General features: G+C 48.2%; 1 protein-coding gene across 1 annotated transcript in view; it reads right to left on the bottom strand.

The window, feature by feature from the left end:
* Positions 1 to 22,965, bottom strand: part of LOC309549478 (ALK tyrosine kinase receptor-like) — a 249,071-nt gene that overhangs the window by 39,934 nt on the left and 186,172 nt on the right. Inside the window, 7 exon segments of the mRNA XM_082249784.1 lie at positions 6,249 to 6,435; positions 6,842 to 6,955; positions 12,971 to 13,123; positions 16,458 to 16,556; positions 16,637 to 16,819; positions 17,761 to 17,905; positions 22,092 to 22,223. Of these exon segments, the coding sequence (XP_082105910.1) occupies positions 6,249 to 6,435; positions 6,842 to 6,955; positions 12,971 to 13,123; positions 16,458 to 16,556; positions 16,637 to 16,819; positions 17,761 to 17,905; positions 22,092 to 22,223 (1,013 nt within the window).

Consider the following 22,965-nt stretch of genomic DNA (forward strand, 5'->3'; position numbering starts at 1 on the left):
GCTCTGATGGTATGGGGGCTTCTGATGTGAAGGAGGAGCTCTGATGGTATGGGGGCTTCTGATGTGAAGGGGGAGTTCTGATGGTATGGGGGCGTCTGATGTAAAGGGGGAGCTCTGATGGTATGGGGGCTTCTGATGTGAAGGGGGAGCTCTGATGGTATGGGGGCTTCTGATGTGAAGGGGGAGCTCTGATGGTATGGGGGCTTCTGATGTGAAGGAGGAGCTCTGATGGTATGGGGGCTTCTGATGTGAAGGAGGAGCTCTGATGGTATGGGGGCTTCTGATGTGAAGGGGGAGTTCTGATGGTATGGGGGCTTCTGATGTGAAGGGGGAGCTCTGATGTCTGATGGTATGGGGGCTTCTGATGTGAAAGGGGAAATCCAATGTGAATGGGGAACTCTGATTTGACGGGTGGGGGGGGGGAGTCTGATGTGAAGGGGGGAGTTCTGATGGTATGGGGGCTTCTGATGTGAAGGAGGAGTTCTGATGGTATGGGGGCCTCTGATGTGAAAGGGGAAATCCAATGTGAATGGGGGGCTCTGGTTTGACGGGGGGGGGGGAGTCTAATGTGAAGGGGGAGCTCTGATGGTATGGGGGTTTCTGATGTGAAGGGGGAGTTCTGATGGTATGGGGATTTCTGATGTGAAGGGGGAAATCCAATGTGAATGGGAGGCTCTAATTTGACGGGGAGGATTGTGATGTAAAGTTCTTCCTGGAATCCTGTTTTTTAATTCATTTGTGTTCATTTATTTATAGAACTGATTTTTTTTTTGCCTATGAATATTTATGAAATATACAATGTGGCCCTCGTACTGGAAGGTTTGGGGACCCCTGCCTTAACGGAAAGAGGGGCAGCCAAAGGCAGATGATACATTTATCAGCTATAATTCCTGACCTAGGCATCTGGCTCAGAATCACATTTAGACTTTTTGCTGTGAAATTTGAGGATGAATTTCTCCACAATGCCGGCAGCTACAGAGATAAGTGACTTGAAATAAAAGTAATTTACTGATTGTTAAGAATGTATCAAAGTCTGAATGTCCAGAGCCTAGCAACAGGTTCACTTTAACATCTTGTAAGGGGCAGTCGTCTATTGGGGGTGCAGGAGCGCCGCCCCCCCCATCCATGCGTCTGGCCCCCTAATCTACACATGCAGGGCGCCCGACGCATGGATTCCAATGTTTTTTTTTTTTTTTTAAGCATGTGATTAGAGCCAGAGGCTCTAATAGGCTTCAAAAAAGGATGGGCTCGGGGCGCAGAGCACCGGGGGGGGGGGGGGAGAGTCCAGATGTTCCTCTGTAGGAAAGGAAAGCATAATTTCTAAATTTCCTTACAATGTCCTCCAGACTCAAGCCCGTTGCTTCTTAAAAAGTATGGTGTGTGGGCTGGTGTGGTCCAGGGGAGGGGCGGGTGTATGGCGTGGTCCAGGGGGGGGGGGGTATGGTGTGGTCCATCTGCCGACCCCAACACCCCCCCCCCCCGCCCCGGCCCTGCCGCCACTGCGTCTTTATTCAACCTTACCAACTTTGTAACTACATTATAAACGATTGAAATCTCAGGAGTTTCCATACCAGCTGGAGAAGTTTTATTTTATTATGTTCTTGTAAAACAAGGTTCAGATTAACTTCAACATCATCAACCCGAGGAGCCGTCCGCCGTCCAGAGTTTCCATTTGAAAGTAATTCATCCAAATTGGGGACATCTTCTATAAATCCTCAGAGAATTTTATTTGGAGTGATGGAAGTTATTTCTTTCCAGTGAGAAGACGGTTCCCGGCAGCCTGAGGTGTGAAGTCCGTTGTAAAGTTGAGTGACAGATGTCTGACATTGCCGAGAAGTCGTTATCATTAAAATTTGCAGCAAGTTCTCCAGCTGAAGAGACAATCGATCCGGAGCTCATCTATCTACGTGAACTCGGAGACCTCCGACAAATTGATTCTGAATCCACTACAAGGTCTTCCACTGACACCTCATAAATGTAATGAGAACAGAGGAAGAGTCACAGAATAGCGCCCCTCTCAGGCTGAAATTGGGGGATTGTACCTCCTCTTCACTTCATAGAGACAATGAGCTCCGGGAATGGAAGTCCGGCGATTCACAGTAATTAATGTATCTTTGCGCCGTATTATTTTCCGTGTCTTATGGATAAATCCATCAAGGGAAACTTTTTTTGACAATCAGGTGGAAGTGAATTCCATCCGGTTATCACTTTGTATAAAAGACCTTCAATTTGGTGTCATTTGTTATTATATCTCATTTAGATGAGTGGAATTTTCCGATAAGGGACTTCCTGTGTGTCTCCACTAATATAGGAAAGGTCTCGCTGGAGTCCAACCGAAACGGATATTTGTATTATTTGTTGTATATATACACACGGGGGTGGGGGGGGGGCTGTGATTATCGGAGGGGGTCTATGGGGCCTAGCTTGCAGAATCAAAGGGGTCTACAGTAAACCCCCGCTCCATCGCGGTTCAGTTTTTGCAGTCCCGGTAATTCGCGTTTTTTTTTGTAATGTTATTTTACTGTATAAATCATTAAAAATGAAATATTTTCGTGTTTTCCATAGCTCTTGCTCTGTCTCTCAGTATCATTTATGTGTTTAAATGAGTTTCTATTGTTTTAAAAGTGTGTTTAAAGACCTTAAAATGCTTTTACACGTACAGTGACAGTAAAATAAACATGCCTACAATGTATTTTAATAGGGTTTCTCTATTTCGCGGAATTTCACTTTTGCCATGTGAATGTCTCAGCATTCTTACACCCGCCACAAATAATCCCCGTATTGTGTCTAATATGTTTATTTCATATGCTTTCCAGCTCCATCTAGTGGCCATAATACAGAAATTTCCTGATAGAGATGTTTCAGTAAAATACTGCATTATGGGCACTAGAAGGAGCTGAAAATCATAGGAAGTTAACCGCTTCCGGACCGCCCGCCGCAGGTATACTGCGGCAGGCAGCCCCTCCTGCTCAAACCAACGCAGGTATACGTCGGTCGCGTGCCTGTAGCTAGGGGGTGAGGGCTCTCCGCCGGCGGTGCGCTCCCGCTGCCACTCATCAGCAGGGACTCCAATGCACAGGGCAGGCGGCTCCAATTGCTACCTGATACCCACGATCGCTCCCCGCTGAGAGAGAAGGACGGTCGGATGTTGTAAACACAGCAGACCGTTCGTCTCCCTGGAATGATCACAGAGCTCCTTCTATATAGGATCACAGGTCTCTATGGTCATTTCACAAGCCCCCCCCCCACAGTTAGACTCACTCCCCTAGGGTCACATTTAACCCCTTGATCACCTACTGTGTTAACCCCTTCCCTGCCAGTGTCATTAGTACAGTGACAGTGAATATTTTTTGCACTGATTACTGTAGTAATGTCACTGGTCCCCCAAAAGTGTCAAAAATGTTGCAGTCCTGCAAAAAAAAAAAAAAAAAATCGCTGATCGCCGCAATTACTAGTAAAAAAAAAAAAAAAAACAATAAAAATCACTGACCGCGTCGGTCCATTCTCCGGTGTGCGTATTAACTGCGGCGAATCACTGCTGTTCTCGTTATCGCCCCCCCCCCCCACCTTCCCTTCTTTACCCTTGCGGTGGGTCACAAAGTTCTGCTATCTGGGGATTGAGGTTCCTTGCCAGGTACCTGGACGGCAATGTTTACCCTGTCCTACAGCAGATAACTGCCCATTGCCAGACCTGGAGGTCTCTGCCTTTGATGCCGGTGGGTAGGGTTAACCTTATAAAAATGTTTTTTCTCCCCAAATTCCTATATGTATTCCGCAATACTCCGGTGCATATACTGAATTATTTTTCTCAAACTAGATCGGGCTTTGGTGGACTTTATCTGGGCCGGGACTACCTGCAGCTCCCACTGTCCCAGGGCGGGTTAGCGCTGCCCAATTTTCGTCCACTGTCCCAGGGCGGGTTAGCGCTGCCCAATTTCCGTCCACTGTCCCAGGGCGGGTTAGCGCTGCCCAATTTCCGTCCACTGTCCCAGGGCGGGTTAGCGCTGCCCAATTTCCATCCACTGTCCCAGGGAGGGTTAGCGCTGCCCAATTTCCGTCACTACTATTGGGCGGCAGTGTTTATTACGGTGCGCTGGTGGTTTGCCCAGCCGAGAGACAATCGGGCGGTGGGCCTTGAGGCGGCGATATTGGGTTCCTACGCGGCCCTCAGCAACTTGGTGTATCGCGGACCCGGGGTTCATCAGCTGCTGACAGTACCGATGAGGACCACAATTCGAATCTGGGGACAGATGTTGGCTGCGGTCGGTGACCCCGACACTGTCTCCCCACACACCCCGCTTTGGGGGAACCCCAGGCTGCCGCATCTCCGGTCCATTCCGGATCCAGGGTTGTGGCATAGGTTCGGTATCACTAAACTTCAACAGGTTATGCCTGCTGGGAATTGCTCCCCTTCCCGATGCTCCGTTCTAAATTTGGTCTCCCCTCTTTTATGCTGTTTCGCTATTTGCAGATGAAACACGCGCTGCAATCCCAATTCCCTCGAGACATTGCGTTGGCCCCCAACTTGGTGGAGCGCTTCCTGATCACTAGAAATGCTGACCGTATACTTTCCTCAGTGTATCTCAGAATAGCCTGTAAGCTGGAGGGCTCTTGCCCCCGGCTGTTTGCTCACTGGATGGAGGATGTCCCATCACTTGATGAGGAGGCCTGGGAGGAAGGGCTGGGCTACTTTGTGACTAGGATGATCTCCGCCAGAGACCATTTTATCCAACTGAAGTTCCTTCACAGGGCATATTATACCCCTCAGAGGGTGGCTAGAATTTATCCCAGCAGCTCGGGTGCATGCCCCAGGGGTTGCGGCCGGGTCGGCACCTTTCTACACATGGTGTGGTCCTGTCCCGTAGTCCAAACTTTCTGGCAGGAGGTGGTTGATGAGATTTGGAGCGTGGGTGTTCCCACTATGGTCCTTGATCCCCGGGTGCTGCTGTTGGGCCTCTGTGACTTAGTCTCCCCTAGGATCCATATGTGTTTTACCTTTTATTTTATGCCAGGAAAACGATACTGTTGAACTGGAAATCGGCCGATCCCCCTCCGGTCTCACAATGGGAGGACCCTGGTTGCAGTGGTGTATTTAAGTTTTGTGCTGCCCTAGGCCTAAATAAACTTGTGCACCCCCTAATTTAAATATAACCCACCCCTTCCTGTAAAGGCCACACCCCTTCCTGTTTATGACCCGCCTTGTCATCTGTAAACCACAGACCACAACCACAGTCTATCAGTGCCCATCAGTGCAGCCTCATCAGTTCCCATAGGTTCAGTCTCATCAGTGCCCATCAGTGCAGCCTCATCAGTTCCCATAAGTTCAGTCTCATCAGTGCCCATCAGTGCACCCTCATCAGTGCCCATCAGTGCAGCATATCAGTGCTGCCTTATCAGTGATTTGCCTCGTGGAGCCTGCCCTCAAGCCCAATTCGCCCCATAAGACTGGCACTATACTAAATGTGTAGCACAAGCTGGTGGGGACCCATTTCGTGCGGGAGCTGAGAGGAGGCTGCTTTTTTTTCATGTGGGGTGCAGCTTTTTTGCTGCCCCCCTGCAAAGTGCCGCCCTAGGCCTGGGCCTTGTCGGCCGAGGCCAAGATACAGCACTGCCTGGTTGACTCGGTCTTACCCTTATATAAATTTACATACATGAGTAGGGGTTGCCCCCAGAAATTTGATAAGGTTTGGGGTCTCTGGATGGGCTCTCAGGTGCGGGTATGATGCACTGGTTTTCCTTCTTCTGCCTTTCACTTACCTGTCCTGTTATCCCCCGCCGCCTTCATCTTCTCAGCCTTTCTCTGCCTGCCTCTTCTTGTTTCTGGTGTTTCTTGTGTCTCGTATTTTCCTCCCTATACTTGCTGGGGACATCCTTCACTCGTCATATAGCTAAGATTGTGTTCCCCTACTGTTTTACCCCCCTTTTTTCCTTTTTTGGTCAGTAGTACTTCTGACTTGTTTGCACTTATATTTTGTACACTGTATTCTTGATTTGATTTTTCTTTTTGTTGTCTACTCTTTGTGAGTAATGCATTGTACCTACTGTTTGAAAATCAATAAAAGTGTTTCTGTTAAAAAAAAAAAATAATTTACGTTTTTTGGTTGTAACATGACAAAATGTGGGACATTTCAAGGGGTATGAATACTTTTTCAAGGCACTGTATAACAATATCATATTACCTTTTTTTTTTACTACACTAGAACTATCATGAATTAACCCGTTAAGTGATGTTATACTTTAGGCCTCACCTGATGAGTGAGATGTGTTTCCTGGGCACCTCTTTCAGGTCTCCGATGGAGGAGATCTTGCCGGCAAAGCAGTAGTTGGGGTTGTAGTCGGTCATGATGGTGGATGTTCTGACTTGGCTGAGTTTGTAGTCTGGGCTCTGTAGTTCCATTTGTATGGCCTGAAGCTCCTGATGTTTCCGGCGGTACACTGTAGAGAGGAAAGGGGTTCTTTCATTGATAATGGCCGACTGATATAGAACAAAAAGGTTCTCCAGAAATTCTCCTTCCACTTAGGGGGTCGATAGACATGAATAAATCAAGTGATGAGCATCAAGGGGGGCAATCATAAACTCACAGGCTGAAAACTCTCATGAAGAACGTTGATTGGAATGCAATCACTGTAGTCTAAAGTCTTATCAGAGATTAGCTGTACGGAGACATCGCAGTTCTATGGTATCTAAGGACATGGTAGCACAAATTATTTACCAGCCATTCAATCCCCCGTGGAAAGGAAAACCTTTCTAAACTGAATGGGTTACAACTCAATTTCAAAGTGTATTTGTACATTTGTGCTGTTCTGTAGAGCAGCGATTCTTTATACAGTAGTGACTCACCAATCATGACACCCGAGAAAGCCAAGATAAGGGCAGCCACAAGGCCAGAGGTCACGATGGACAACACCAGAGAGAGGGGAAGATGCGTCTCCTGGGATGACTGAATTTGGTCATCTGAAAAACAGAAGCCATGAAATAAAGCAATGGAGAATGTGGACAAATTCTGAAGACTGGATGAATAATTAAATGGGCATCGGGGAACGGGCAATGATTACGGTGGACAATATATTGTCAGTTTTGAAACATGAACAGGGTCTTATATACTGTTCTGAGCTTAGGTCCAAGTCATACACTGATCAGCCACAACACTACGACCACCCTCCTAACATTGAGTAGGTCCTCCTTTTACATATATACATAGTTAGTCTTTTTTGCTGCCAAAACAGGCATTACCTCCAAATGTAACATCCACATGAATGTTAGGAGCCAATGTATCCCAGCTTCTAGAACATTGCTCAAAGCATCACACTGCCTCCCCTGGCTTCTCTTCTCCCCATACTGCATCCTGCTGCCATCTCTTCCCCAGGTAAGCAATGCACACGCACCTGGCCATCCACATGATGTAAGAGAATACGTCATTCATCAGACCAGGCCCCCATTCTTTCCTTGCTCCGTGCTCCAGTTCTCATGCCCATTGTAGGCGTGGACATGGGTCAGCATGGGCATCCTGACTACTATGCGGCTACACAGGTCCATACACAACAAACTGCGATCCTCCGTGTGTTCTGACACCTTTCTATCAGAACCAACATTCACTTCACCAGCAATTTGAGCTCCAGTAGCTCTTCTATTGGATCGAACTATACAGGCCAGCCTCCCTCCCTTTCATCAATAAGCCACCCCCCCCCCCACCTCCATCAATGAGCCCTCCCTCCTCACCCCTCCACCAATGAGCCTTCTCTCTCCACCTCCACCAATGAGCCTTCCCTCCTCACCTCCATCAATGAGCCTTCCTTCCCCCACCTCCATCAATGAGACTTTTCCCCCACCTCCATCAATGAGCCCTCCTTCCTCACCCCTCCCCCAATGAGCCTTCTCTCTCCACCAATGAGCCTTCTCTCCCCCACCTCCATCAATGAGACTTTTCCCCCCACCTCCATCAATAAGCCTTCCCTCCCCCCATCTCCATCAATGAGCCTTCCCTCCTCACCTCAATCAATGAGTCTTCCCCCCAACTCCATCAATAAGCCTTCCCCCCACCTCCATCAATGAGTCTTCCCCCCACCTCCATCAATGATCCTTCTCTCCCCAACTCAATCAATGAGTCTTCCCTCCCCCCCTCAATTAATGAAACTCCCCTCCCCCCGCCTCTATCAATGAGCCTTTCCCTCCCAACTCCATCAATGAGCCTTCCCTCCCACCATCCATCAATGAGCCTTCCCTCCCCACCTCCATCAATGAGCCTTCCCTCCCCACCTCCATCAATGAGCCTTCCCTCCCACCATCCATCAATGAGCCTTTCCTCCCACCATCCATCAATGAGCCCTCCCTCCCCACCTCCATCAATGAGCCTTCCCTCCCCACCTCCATCAATGAGCCTTCCCTCCCCACCTCCATCAATGAGCCTTCCCTCCCACCATCCATCAATGAGCCTTTCCTCCCACCATCCATCAATGAGCCTTCCCTCCCCACCTCCATCAATGAGCCTTCCCTCCCCACCTCCATCAATGAGCCTTCCCTCCCACCATCCATCAATGAGCCTTTCCTCCCACCATCCATCAATGAGCCCTCCCTCCCCACCTCCATCAATGAGCCTTCCCTCCCCACCTCCATCAATGAGCCTTCCCTCCCCACCTCCATCAATGAGCCTTACCTCCCACCATCCATCAATGAGCTTTTCCTCCCACCATCCATCAATGAGCCTTCCCTCCCCACCATCCATCAATGAGCCTTCCCTCCCCACCTCCATCAATGAACCTTCCTTCCCCACCTCCATCAATGAGCCTTCCTTCCCCACCTCCATCAATGAGCCTTCCCTCTCCACCTCCATCAATGAGCCTTCCCTCCCCACCTCCATCAATGAGCCTTCTCTCCCCACCTCCATCAATGAGCCTTCTCTCCCACCATCCATCAATGAGCCTTCCCGCCCCACCTCCATCAATGAACCTTCCTTCCCCACCTCCATCAATGAACCTTCCTTTCCCACTGCCATCAATTAGCCTACTTTCCCTACCTCCATCAATGAGCCTCCTCTCCCCACCTTCATCAATGAGCCTCCTCTCCCCACCTCCATCAATGAGCCTTCCCTCCCCACCTCCATCAATGAGCCTTCCCTCCCCACCTCCATCAATGAGCCTTCCTTCCCCACCTCCATCAATGAGCCTTCCCTCCCCACCTCCATCAATGAGCCTTCCCTCCCCACCTCCATCAATGAGCCTCCTCTCCCCACCTTTATCAATGAGCCTCCTCTCCCCACCTTTATCAATGAGCCTCCTCTCCCCACTTCCATCAATGAGCCTTCCTTCCCCACCTCCATCAATAAACCTTCTCCCCCACCTCCATCAATGAGCCTTCCTTTCCCACCTCCATCAATGAGCCTTCCCCCCACCTCCATCAATAAACCTTCTCCCCAATAAATCTTCTCCCCCACCTCCATCAATGAGTCTTACCTCCCCACCCCCACATCAATGAGCCTTCCCTCCCCCGCCTCCATCAATGAGCCTTCTCTCCCCACCTCCATCAATGAGCCTTCCCCCCACCTCCATCAATAAACCTTCTCCCCAATAAATCTTCTCCCCCACCTCCATCAATGAGTCTTACCTCCCCACCCCCACATCAATGAGCCTTCCCTCCCCCGCCTCCATCAATGAGCCTTCCCTCCCACCATCCATCAATGAGCTTTTCCTCCCACCATCCATCAATGAGCCTTCCCTCCCCACCATCCATCAATGAGCCTTCCCTCCCCACCTCCATCAATGAACCTTCCTTCCCCACCTCCATCAATGAGCCTTCCTTCCCCACCTCCATCAATGAGCCTTCCCTCTCCACCTCCATCAATGAGCCTTCCCTCCCCACCTCCATCAATGAGCCTTCTCTCCCCACCTCCATCAATGAGCCTTCTCTCCCACCATCCATCAATGAGCCTTCCCGCCCCACCTCCATCAATGAACCTTCCTTCCCCACCTCCATCAATGAACCTTCCTTTCCCACTGCCATCAATGAGCCTACTTTCCCTACCTCCATCAATGAGCCTCCTCTCCCCACTTTCATCAATGAGCCTCCTCTCCCCACCTCCATCAATGAGCCTTCCCTCCCCACCTCCATCAATGAGCCTTCCCTCCCCACCTCCATCAATGAGCCTTCCTTCCCCACCTCCATCAATGAGCCTTCCCTCCCCACCTCCATCAATGAGCCTTCCCTCCCCACCTCCATCAATGAGCCTCCTCTCCCCACCTTTATCAATGAGCCTCCTCTCCCCACTTCCATCAATGAGCCTTCCTTCCCCACCTCCATCAATAAACCTTCTCCCCCACCTCCATCAATGAGCCTTCCTTTCCCACCTCCATCAATGAGCCTTCCCCCCACCTCCATCAATAAACCTTCTCCCCAATAAATCTTCTCCCCCACCTCCATCAATGAGTCTTACCTCCCCACCCCCACATCAATGAGCCTTCCCTCCCCCGCCTCCATCAATGAGCCTTCTCTCCCCACCTCCATCAATGAGCCTTCCCCCCACCTCCATCAATAAACCTTCTCCCCAATAAATCTTCTCCCCCACCTCCATCAATGAGTCTTACCTCCCCACCCCCACATCAATGAGCCTTCCCTCCCCCGCCTCCATCAATGAGCCTTCTCTCCCCACCTCCATCAATGAGCCTTGGCCGCACACGACCCTGTCACCGGTTGGCCAATTTTCCTTCCTTGGACCACTTTTGGTCGTTCCTGACCACTGCAGACCGGGAACATCCCAGTGATCTGCAGTTTTGGAGTTGCGCTGACCCCATCCTCTATAAATTACAAATACGCCGTTGTCAAAAGTCACAGAAATTCTTACACTTGTCCATTTTTTTCTGCTTTGATCACATCAGCTTCAGGGGTAACATGTTCCTTGCTGCCTGACATATCCTACCCACTTGTCACCAGATAAACATCACTTTACATGTCAGTGGTCAGAATGTTATGGCCGATCGGTGTAAATTTTCCACAAAGCACCAGCCATTGGGCACAGTACATTGTACATTGGGCACAATACATTGGGCACGCTACATTGGGCACATGACATTGGGCACAGTACATTCAGCACAGGCAACAGTGTAGAATGATTTTTACTTTCTTGGCAAGACTCTTTATACATTCTTGAATCAGAGATAATTATTCTACAAACATAACATTGCTCAGCACATACTTGGCAGTTCTCCTTCCTTGGATCTCAACAACCTTCCATTAGCTACTGAGAACTTCACAGAGCCTTACCATGGGGCTGATAGAGGCCATCAAACTTTCCTGTGGACACCAAGTACTGGTAACCCTACCCTACTGGCAAATACTGGTAACCCTACCCTACTGGCAAGTACTGGTAACCATACCCTACTGGCAAATACTGGTAACCATATCCTATTGACAAATACTGGTAACCATATCCTATTGACAAATACTGGTAACCTAACCCTTCTGGCGAGTACTGGTAACCATACCCTACTGGCAAGTACTGGTTAACCTACCTTACTGGTGAGTACTGGTAGCCCTACCCTACTGGCGAAAACTGGTAACCCTACCCTACTAGTAAATACTGGTAACCTTACACTACTGGCAAGTACTGATAACCCTACCCTACTGGCAAATACTGGTAACCCTACCCTACTGACAAGTACTGGATCACCTGAGGAAGTCACATGACCGTATATTACGTATTGGGACGTATACGATAGGCGAACCCAGAAGTGCGGCTGGCGGCTGTATTGGAGGACATATGATTGATGTCGATGCTGATTGTATTCCACTTAAATGTGAGTATACATTTTTTAATAAACAAATCATTCTCTACTACACTATATGGGGCTTTTCATCCTTCTATGTTGCTTTGTCTGAGTTGGAGATGACAGGTTCTCCCCCTGCTTCATGCAGAGAATATCATATTACTGCCAGTGGATTTACTTCACGCTCTTACCTTACAGCAGTAGGGTAAGGATGTAGAGCACCCAGAAGGGTTTTCCTCTCCTTGTTTACCCATTCAGTGCTGGGACATATGGGACATATATTATGGATCATTGTTTATTCCCACATCGTTACAGTGTGTATTTATTTTTATATCTCTCCTACCACCTGATTTTTCAATGAATAACATGTGTATTGGATACTTTTGATTGCACCTATATTTTTATTTTTTTGTATTTTCTTTTACATTAGGATTTTGCATTTCATTTATTGTCACTGCCATCATATAACTTTTTACATTGGCTCACCTTCTAACTACTCTCCCTTGGAGTCATATCACCTTTACATTTTGATTAGCGCAGCTCTACATTTTCTCTATATTTATTTACATCTCTCTCAGCTTTGGTAAGGCCGATCGGTAGTTGTAGCTATCATTTTGCCTTTACATTTATACAAAATTGCGCAGGGGTATTCTTACATTATCCTAAGTACTGGTAACCCTACTGGCGAGTACTGGTAACCCTACCCTACTGGTGAGTACTGGTAACCCTACCCTACTGGTGAGTACTGGTAACCCTACTGGTGAGTACTGGTAACCCTACCCTACTGGTGAGTACTGGTAACCCTACCCTACTGGCAAGTACTGGTAGCCCTACCCTACTGGTGAGTACTGGTAACCCTACCGTACTGGCAAGTACTGGTAACCCTACACTACTGGTGAGTACTGGTAAACCTACCCTACTGGCAAGTACTGGTAACCCTACTGGTGAGTACTGGTAACCCTACCCTACTGGCAAGTACAGGTAACCATACTCTACTGGCAGGTACTGGTAACCATACTCTACTGGCAGGTACTGGTAACCATACTCTACTGGCAGGTACTGGTAACCCAAGTCTATAAAATAAGCAGCAGGAAGTAAGCAAAATGTCTTCAATTAAGCAATATTCCTCACACTGCTCCTAAAATGTCCTTCATCACTGCTGATGACAATGATGAGGACTATGGGCTCTATTACAAACAGCGGACCATCTTACCTGTACAGGTCACTCCATCCTCAGCCAGGACCCTCCCCGGCTCACAGTGACACATCAGCTTCTGAGACTCGGGATCGATGTAACATTCGTCCATCTCACAGTGGCTGCAATTCAGATCCAGTTTTATCTCCACCTCTCCGTGGCTCTCCGTCACTGGCATAGAAGACCAGAGTCAGTGATTGTAGAATGGATGCAATGTATATAATGGGACTGTATTTGGTAATAAATGATGTAACTTTGTAATGACCACTTTGTGCGCTTACAAGTGTTTGCGGAGCCAATACATTCTATTTTATTTCATATTGTTGGAGTTGATGGAGTAGTGAAGGGTAAAACCTCTAAGTTATTACCGGGGTCATGGAGAATTCTCTTCTCCTCCCTAATGTGGAGGAAACTCATATTTTAGCTCTGGGATCTCCAAACTACGGCCTGCAGGCCAAATCAGTCCAACTACAGGTCAGTATTCAGCCCACAGCAACTGTCCGGGTAAAAAATAACTGGTCTGTGTATCATAGTATGGAGACTGGTGGATCTACTGCCAACCGGCTATGACCCTTCTACACATGGATGTAAGGGGGACTCTACAGGGAACACATGGATGTATGGGGGACTCTACAGGGAACACATGGATGTAAGGAGGACTCAACAGAGAACACATGGATGTAAGGGGGACTCTACAGGGAACACATGGATGTAAGGAGGACTCTACAGGGAACACATGGATGTAAGGAGGACTCAACAGAGAACACATGGATGTAAGGAGGACTCTGCAGGGAACACATGGATGTAAGGAGGACTCTACAGGGAACACATGAATGTAAGGAGGACTCTACAGAGAACACATGGATGTAAGGAGGACTCTGCAGGGAACACATGGATGTAAGGGGGACTCTACAGGGAACACATGGATGTAAGGAGGACTCTACAGGGAACACATGGATGTAAGGGGAACTCTACAGGGAACACATGGATGTAAGGAGGACTCTGCAGGGAACACATGGATGTAAGGGGGACTCTACAGGGAACACATGGATGTAAGGAGGACTCTGCAGGGAACACATGAATGTAAGGGGGACTCTACAGGGAACACATGGATGTAAGGGGGACTCTACAGGGAACACATGGATGTAAGGGGGACTCTACAGGGAACACATGGATGTAAGGGGGACTCTACAGGGAACACATGGATGTAAGGGGGACTCTACAGGGAACACATGGATGTAAGGGGGACTCTACAGGGAACACATGGATGTAAGGAGGACTCAACAGAGAACACATGGATGTAAGGGGGACTCTACAGGGAACACATGGATGTAAGGAGGACTCTACAGGGAACACATGGATGTAAGGAGGACTCAACAGAGAACACATGGATGTAAGGGGGACTCTACAGGGAACACATGGATGTAAGGAGGACTCTACAGGGAACACATGGATGTAAGGGGGACTCTACAGGGAACACATGGATGTAAGGAGGACTCTACAGGGAACACATGGATGTAAGGGGGACTCTACAGGGAACACATGGATGTAAGGAGGACTCTACAGGGAACACATGGATGTAAGGGGGACTCTACAGGGAGCACATGGATGTAAGGAGGACTCTACAGGGAACACATGGATGTAAGGGGGACTCTACAGGGAACACATGGATGTAAGGAGGACTCTACAGGGAACACATGGATGTAAGGGGGACTCTACAGGGAACACATGGATGTAAGGAGGACTCTACAGGGAACACATTGATGTAAGGGGGACTCTACAGGGAACACATGGATGTAAGGAGGACTCTACAGGGAACACATGGATGTAAGGAGGACTCTACAGGGAACACATGGATGTAAGGGAAGACTCTGCAGGGAACACATGGATGTAAGGGGGACTCTACAGGGAACACATGGATGTAAGGAGGACTCTACAGGGAACACATTGATGTAAGGGGGACTCTACAGGGAACACATGGATGTAAGGAGGACTCTACAGGGAACACATGGATGTAAGGGAAGACTCTGCAGGGAACACATGGATGTAAGGGAAGACTCTGCAGGGAACACATGGATGTAAGGGAAGACTCTGCAGGGAACACATGGATGTAAGAAGGACTCTACAGGGAGCACATGGATGTTAGGGTTAAGTTTGCTGGACAAACATGGATGTAAGGAGTTTTTCCCCCACTATCATTGTCTGTGTCAATGGTCACCAATTGTCATGGTCAGACTAGTAGCAATAGTAGTACAGTGGCTGCCACTGACCAAATAAATAATTTCACAAGCAGCTCACTCTGGTGGATGAGTGGGGGAGGAGGGGGGGGGGGGTCTAAGCACTAACCCCGTCAGAGCTCCTGATGGTGGGGATGGGTTTTTCCTGCATGTTAGTACCAGGGCACGGTCCTCAAGAGTTCAAGGTTCACAAGAAACAAGGTTCAAGGCAAGATTGTCGAAGGGATTGTCCAGGGAGATGTCCAGCATCTCAGGTGGCTCAGCAGATACTGCCAGACACCGCAGAGGTTGCAGGTTTAGGTCCTGACACCAATGGTCACAAATAGAGATAAAAATTTGGCAGATGTTCTAACCCTTCCCCTCCCCCCACTCTATTCAAAACTCAAAAAAGTGTTTGCCTTTAGACTGTGTATCTTTTTTTTTTTTTGCTTTCCACCATATTTGCAGATTTTCAGGTTCTAGATTTGACCAATGCTAACAGAATAACATGAAGCTTTATTGCTAATTACACTGTATGTCCTAGATATGACTTCTATACCAGGTCTCATTCACTTACACCACTTGCACCTAAAAAGCCTGCATTTAAAAATACATTATGACAGTACAATGCCCTGGCAGGGAGTAAGAAGGGTTAAGTGGCACTCTGGGTTCTCATCCATACAGGCTGAGGGGCTCCAGGCTGTGTGATTGGTATAAAGAGGACAAGTCGTTCAGTTTTTTGGGATTAGTAAGTCCTGGTACGGGTCCTGGAGCTCAGAGGCTTTGTAGTGGACTTGGGAGGGATAAATTCTCCAACCGGTAGCCAGCACCCTGATTGGGAAGGTGTGCACAGCCCTTATGAGTTGGGTGTTTGCAATTGTCCAGAGCTCCCCCTCCCCCGGAGTCCATGTGGCTGAAGCTGCAAGCGAGTTTGGGGTGGAGGAACTTGACTGGTCTGCACAGAGTCCTGACCTCAACCTGATAGAACACCTTTGGGATGAATTAGAGCGGAGACTGCGAGTCAGGCCTTCTCTCCAACATCAGTGCCTGACCTCACAAATGCCCTTCTGGGTGAAACATTCCCATAGACACTCCTAAACCTTGTGGACGGCCTTCCCAGAAGAGTTGAAGCTGTTATAGCTGCAAAGGGCGGAGCCAACTCACCTACGTACTAAGACTGGGATGCCATTAAAGTTCCTGTGCGTGTAAAGGCAGGCGACCCAATACTTTTGGTAATATAGTGTAGAAGGAAAAATTGATTGGTGAATTTGTCTACACGGCTTTCTCACCTTTGAGTGGAGGGGTGTAGAGGACACCGAGGGGACTGATATAGGACACCCCATCCCAACCATCCGCATCTGGGCTGTTGTCATCCGCGGCGTTGCCACCTGCCGCACAAAGAATCACTGTCAGGCATTCCAGTTTATTCAATCAACTTCATCGCCATTTGGACTGGAACCATATTTACCGATGTATCCTCCGCCACCTCCACCGGAGGAGCAGCCGCCACCACCTCCCCCGAAACCACCTCTGGTTTCCCATCCCCACTTCTTTAGGGCTTGGGGGCAGGACTCCCCTCCGGTGCCACCGTCCGCCAACGACTTGCCAGCCCATGGGAATGCTGGGTGGTCACTCCATCCTCCTCCCCCACCTGCAGCATTAAAAAAAAAGAACACGGGTCAGCATTGGTTATTTAGAACCTTCTATTCTATTACTATCCAATCAGGTTGTAATGTGTGCGGCCAGCTTGGCTAGTAAGGATGTAATCAGTAAAATATTATTATATAATATGAACGATGGTGACCACTAATTATGCCGCATCCATAAATATGTACAAGGAGGAACAGAACCCCGTCCTGCATCAGGAGGACTTTACTGGCATAGATGTGGGACTATATCACACATATAGAGGTATCAAAATATATTTATTTAAACATTAAAAATGTATCACAAAGCATCGATACATCATAAAAACAAAACATAACAAAAAACATGATATGACCCCAAAAGACCAATTCTGACACCTTCCCCAATAGGGATAGCACCAATTGGGAACCTCATCGGGGGGTGTCTGTAAGTAGAGGTCACCTCCGTAGGTCAACGCGTTTCGCTGTATTGCATAGCTTCTTCAGGACCAAGAAAAGGAGGAACTATTCCTATTGGGGGAGGTATCAGAATTGGTCTTTGGGGTCGTATCTCTGTCATGTTTTTATGATGTATCGATGCTAAACAGATACTATGTGATACATTTTTAATGTTTGAATAAATATACTTACCTTTATATGTTTGATATCGTCCCACATCTATGCCAGTAAAGTCCTCCTGACGCAGGGCGGAGTTCTGTTTCTCTTTTTTGTTCTTCGTACTTTATTATTATTTCCAAATTGTTATAATTTAGACAACATTTTCAGTTTATTAATCTGCAAAAATTTTGATCTGTTTTTAAAAGAAAACATTTTATTTTTGGTTGGTGACCCCAATGAGAGACACGCCCAGGTTTTGCGGGTTTTGGATGCAGAATTCTGACTTACGTAAATATTAAACTGAATAAAAAGAAAGTAACCCCCCTCCCCCTTCCCCCCAGGAATTTACCTGCCGCCCCAGATTTTCCATTCAGGCCCGGCACGGTGAAATTGCTCTCCAGCTGCTCTGGTTGGATTATATGCGCTTTTGCCTTATAGGCTCTGCCGCCTCCCCCTGCAGCGATTAGCAGTGGGATGTACTTTCCGTTCTCCATCTACCACAAATCAGAATGCAGATATCAGCAGGCTGTTCTCCTTTTTATTCAAGGTTAAATGTAGCATTTCCTGCAAATCTGTACCTGTCCATATACCTGTCCTTGTCCCTGCACCTGTTCCTGTCCCTATACCTGTCCCTGGGGATGTCCCCGTACCTGTCCCTATACCTGTCCCTATACCTGTTCCTGTCCCTATACCTGTCCCTGGGGATGTCCCTGTCCCTATACCTGTACCTGTCCCTGTCCCTATACCTGTCCCTATACCTGTCCCTGTCCCTATACCTGTACCTGTCCCTATACCTGTCCCTGTCCCTATACCTGTCCCTATACCTGTTCCTATCCCCATACCTGTCTCTGTACCTGTTCCTGTCCCCATACCTGTCTCTGTACCTGTTCCTGTCCCTGTACCTGTTCCTGTCCCTATACCTGTCCCTGTCACTGTACCTGTCCCCGTCCCTGTAGATGTTCCTGTACCCGTACCTGTTCCTGTCCCTGTCCCTATACCTGTCCCTGGGGATGTCCCTGTTCCCGTACCTGTCCCCATACCTGTCCCTGTTCCTATACCTGTCCCTGTTCCTATACCTGTCCCTGGGGATGTCCCTGTACCCATACCTGTCCCTCTCGATGTCCCTGTACTCGTACCTGTCCCTGTACCCGTACCTATCCCTGTCGATGTCCCCGTACCTGTCCATATACCTGTCCCTGGGGATGTCCCTGTCCCGTTACCTGTTCCTATACCTGTCCCTATACCTGTTCCTGTACCTGTCCCTATACCTGTCCCTGTCCCTGGGGATGACCCTGTCCCTATACCTGTTCCTATACCTGTCCCTATACCTGTTCCTGTCCCCATACCCATCCCTGTACCTGTCCCTTTTCCTGTCCCTGGGGATGTCCCTGTCCCGTTACCTGTCCCTATACCCGTTCCTGTCCCTGTCCCTGTTCCTGTCCCTATACCTGTCCCTGTCCATTTTTCTGTCCCTGGGGCTGTCCCTGTCCCTATACCTGTTCCTGTCCCTATACCTGTCCCTGTCAATTTTCCTGTCCCTGGGGATGTCCCTGTCCCTATACCTGTTCCTGTCCCCGTCCCTGTACCTATACCTGTCCCTGGGGATGTCCCTGTCCCTATACCTGTTCCTGTCCCTATACCTGTCCCTATACCTGTACCCGTACCTGTCCCTCTACCTGTCCCTGTACGTAGGTTTGGAGAAGTGGTTGTAGTGGGATGATATGTAGCTGCAGTCATCACCCCGGTACCGTTTTTTGGAGCTGGCGGTCGGCTTTCAGGAGATAACAGCTGATGCCACTCGGCAGGCGCTCGGTCGCTATCCCAGCGAGCGGGAGGGGATGTCCCCCCTTCCCTCCTGCTGCTTTCCGCTGCTCTGCCCGGCTCTCCAGTCCCCCCGGCAAACCTGAGCAACCAGCCGACACATCCACCGACTGGTTGGAGTCCCGAACAAAGCCGGATTTGGCTTTGATGGGGTTATGAGCACTGGGTTCCTGTCACATAGTGGTTTCCTATAATCGCTGGTTCTATAATCACTGGATGTTTATGAGCGCGCTAAGTATAACATTTCTGGTATTTAAAAATCAAGGCTTTAGTATCACTTTAAAACCCAAAATCCTGACCCACAAGTTTCATTGTGGCTCAGCCAAAAAGACATTCAAATAAAGAAAAAAGAGAAGAAAACAGGAGCCAGACTGATCTAAGGAACACAATAAAAGGGGAAAACATTAATAATAATCAGTATACGCAGTGCAATCACTGGGCTGATATTAGAAATATAAATAAGCAGCCTGGGGGTTCCCTGAAGGGTTTTCACCTCCATGCATTTATTCTATGTTGTATTATATTACTATGGATGCTTTATTAGAGTCATTTAACCATTTCTGGACCGGAAGAATTTTCCCCCCTAATAACCAGGCTATTTTTTGCGATTTAGCACTGCGTTACTTTAACTGACAATTGCGCAGTCGTGCGACGCTGTACCCAAATAAAATTGACGTCCTTTTTCCCACAAACAGAGCTTTCTTTTGGTGGTATTTGATCACCTGTGCGATTTTTATTTTTTGCGCTATAAACAAAAAGAGAGCGACAATTCTGAAAAACAAAAAAAACAATAATTTTCACATTCTGATATTGAACATCCCCAAAAAAAAAAATTTAAAAATCAAAATTTTTTTACATTTTCGGCCAATTTGTTTCCTGCTACATATTTTTGGCAAAAAAATTGCAATAATCGAATTTTGATTGGTTTGCGCAAAAGTTATCGCGTTTACTAACTACGGGAAAGATTTGTCATTTTTATTGTTTTGTTTTTTTTACTAGTAATGGCAGCGATCTGCGATTTTTAGTGGGACTGCGACATTGCGGCGGACAGATTGGACCCCTAATTGACATGTTTGACACTTTTGGGGGTACCAGTGACATCACTACAGTAATCAGTGCTAAAAATATGCATTGTCACTGTACTAATGACACTGGCAGGGAAGGGGTTAACAGTATGTGTGTTCAAGGGGTTAAATGTGTACCTAGGGGCGTGTTTCCAACTGTATGGGGGCGTGGCTTGTGAAATGATCATAGAGACATGTGTTCCTATATAGAAGGAGCTCTGTGATCATTCCAGGGAGAAGAACGGTCAGTTGTGTTTACAACATCCGATCGTCCTTTTCTCTCAGCGGGGAACGATCGTGGGCGGCAATTGGAGCCACCTGCCCGCTGCTTCAGAGTCCCTGCTGCCAAGTGGGGGTTACGTCGGTTCGCGCAGGAGAGGCTGCCTGACGCAATATAACTCGAGAAGTAGTTAATTTGTATTATTTGGTACTAATTGCTGTTATTGGGAATTTTATTGTTTCTTGTTCTGTTGGTTGTTTGCTGTCTTTGTAGAATGTAAAAATATGACAATCATTTCCCTGGGATGGGATTATTAAAGTATTCTGAATCTGAATGAAAACCTTCAGTCTTTACAGCCAATGTATTGTCACAGAGAGAGAAAAAAATAATAGAAATTAATAAAAATATATAACTTTTATTAAATAATACATACAAATGCTATCTGCATGAGTCTCCTCCCCCTCCACCCCCCCCCTCCTCTGCTATCTGCATGAATCTCCTCCCTCCCCTTCACCCCCCGCCCCCTTCCTCTGCTATCTGCATGAATCTCCTCCCTCCCCTTCACCCCCCGCCCCCTTCCTCTGCTATCTGCATGAATCTCCTCCCTCCCCTTCACCCCCCCGCCCCCTTCCTCTGCTATCTGCATGAATCTCCTCCCTCCCCTTCACCCCCCGCCCCCTTCCTCTGCTATCTGCATGAATCTCCTCCCTCCCCTTCACCCCCCCGCCCCCTTCCTCTGCTATCTGCATGAATCTCCTCCCTCCCCTCCACCCCCCGCCCCCTTCCTCTGCTATCTGCATGAGTCACTTCTGACAAGTTTTCCTGACACCATGAGATAAAAGGTGACAGGAGGGAGCTCCAGCGCACAGCCTGTGATTGACAGCCTCAGCTCTGTTCTTGTGTGCTGTGTGAAGGGGGCGGGGGGGAAGAGGGGAGGTGTCCCTTCCCCCCAATCAGCTCTCCTCACTGAACTGTGCAGAGTGTAATTTCAGCTCCCCTCCCCCTGTTTTCTTGTATCTCACACAAGCTTTATAAATTCTGGACTTTGAATGGCTGCAGAGAGGAGAAGATGGTGATAAACAGATACAACTTATATCAGAGGATTTGTTTAATCTCTGTGTATCACCTGAAGCCGGTCACCTCATTGGATGTATGGAGGGTTCACACCCACTTGTGTGATCTGGAAGCGCACAGAAATAAAATCAGGAATGCCTACAGAAGCGTGGCAGAGCCATTCATTCTTCATAGCAACCCGACATGCTCTGCTAATAATGTGTATACATTCCCCAGCACCAATGATATATAGAGGTCATATCGTACCAATGATAAATAAATAGAGGTCATACACTTCTGTAGTGCAATTTTCAGGTTAGCCCCATAAAATGAGTGGGTGGCCCTATGAGTGGGTGGCCCTATGAGTGGGTGGCCCTATGAGTGGGCGGCCCTACGAGTGGGCGGCCCTACATGTAAAGAGCAAAAATTGCACAAAAAATGTGAATGTGCGGTTGCACCTGCATGGGTGTGAACAGAACCTGAGTGCCCTGACCTGAGGTGGAGAATGTAGTAATAAATTACCTGAAATATATACGTAGCTCCTCCCCCTCCTCCGCCTCCTCCCGCCCATTCATTTACGCTTCCATTAACTGAGATCTCCTCTTCGATCACATTATTCTCTCCAATACAAACCAATTTGAGGATCGGATCAGCCTGTAAAAAAAAAGGGGGTGGGGGTTAGGAAATAAAAAGACAAACAAACAATAAAAAAAAACAAAATAAATACAAAATAATAAAATAATGTAACTTTTGGCTAAGGGCTCAAAAACAATGTTTCCAAATCATTTCACCCCAAGAATGGCCACATTCACAAACTGCTACAACAATCAATCACAGAATCACACGAGATACAAAATAACGTCATTGTAGTGCTTTACAGCCTATCGTCTATGTAACCCCCCCCCCCCCCCCCTCAACCATGAACTTCTCTCATTTCCTCTCTTTAGGTCCTTTAGTGCCGGTTCACACATGCAGCTCCGCCCACTTGAGGACTGCTGGATTCCGGTTCACACATGTTGCACCGCCCCTTGAGGACTGCTGGATTCCGGTTTACACATGTAGCACCGCCCCCTTGAGGACTGCTGGATTCCAGTTCACACATGTAGCACCGCCCCTTGAGGACTGCTGGATTCCAGTTCACACATGTAGCACCGCCCCCTTGAGGACTGCTGGATTCCGGTTCACACATGTAGCACCGCCCCTTGAGGACTGCTGGATTCCAGTTCACACATGTAGCACCACCCCCTTGAGGACTGCTGGATTCCGGTTCACACATGTAGCACCGCCCCCTTAATGACTGCTGGATTCCGGTTCACACATGCAGCCCCGCCCCCTTGAGGACTGCTGGATTCCAGTTCACACATGTAGCACCGCCCCCTTGAGGACTGCTGGATTC

This window comes from Pelophylax lessonae, assembly GCF_965119305.1.
Source record: "Pelophylax lessonae genome assembly, chromosome: 3".
NCBI lineage: Eukaryota > Metazoa > Chordata > Amphibia > Anura > Ranidae > Pelophylax > Pelophylax lessonae.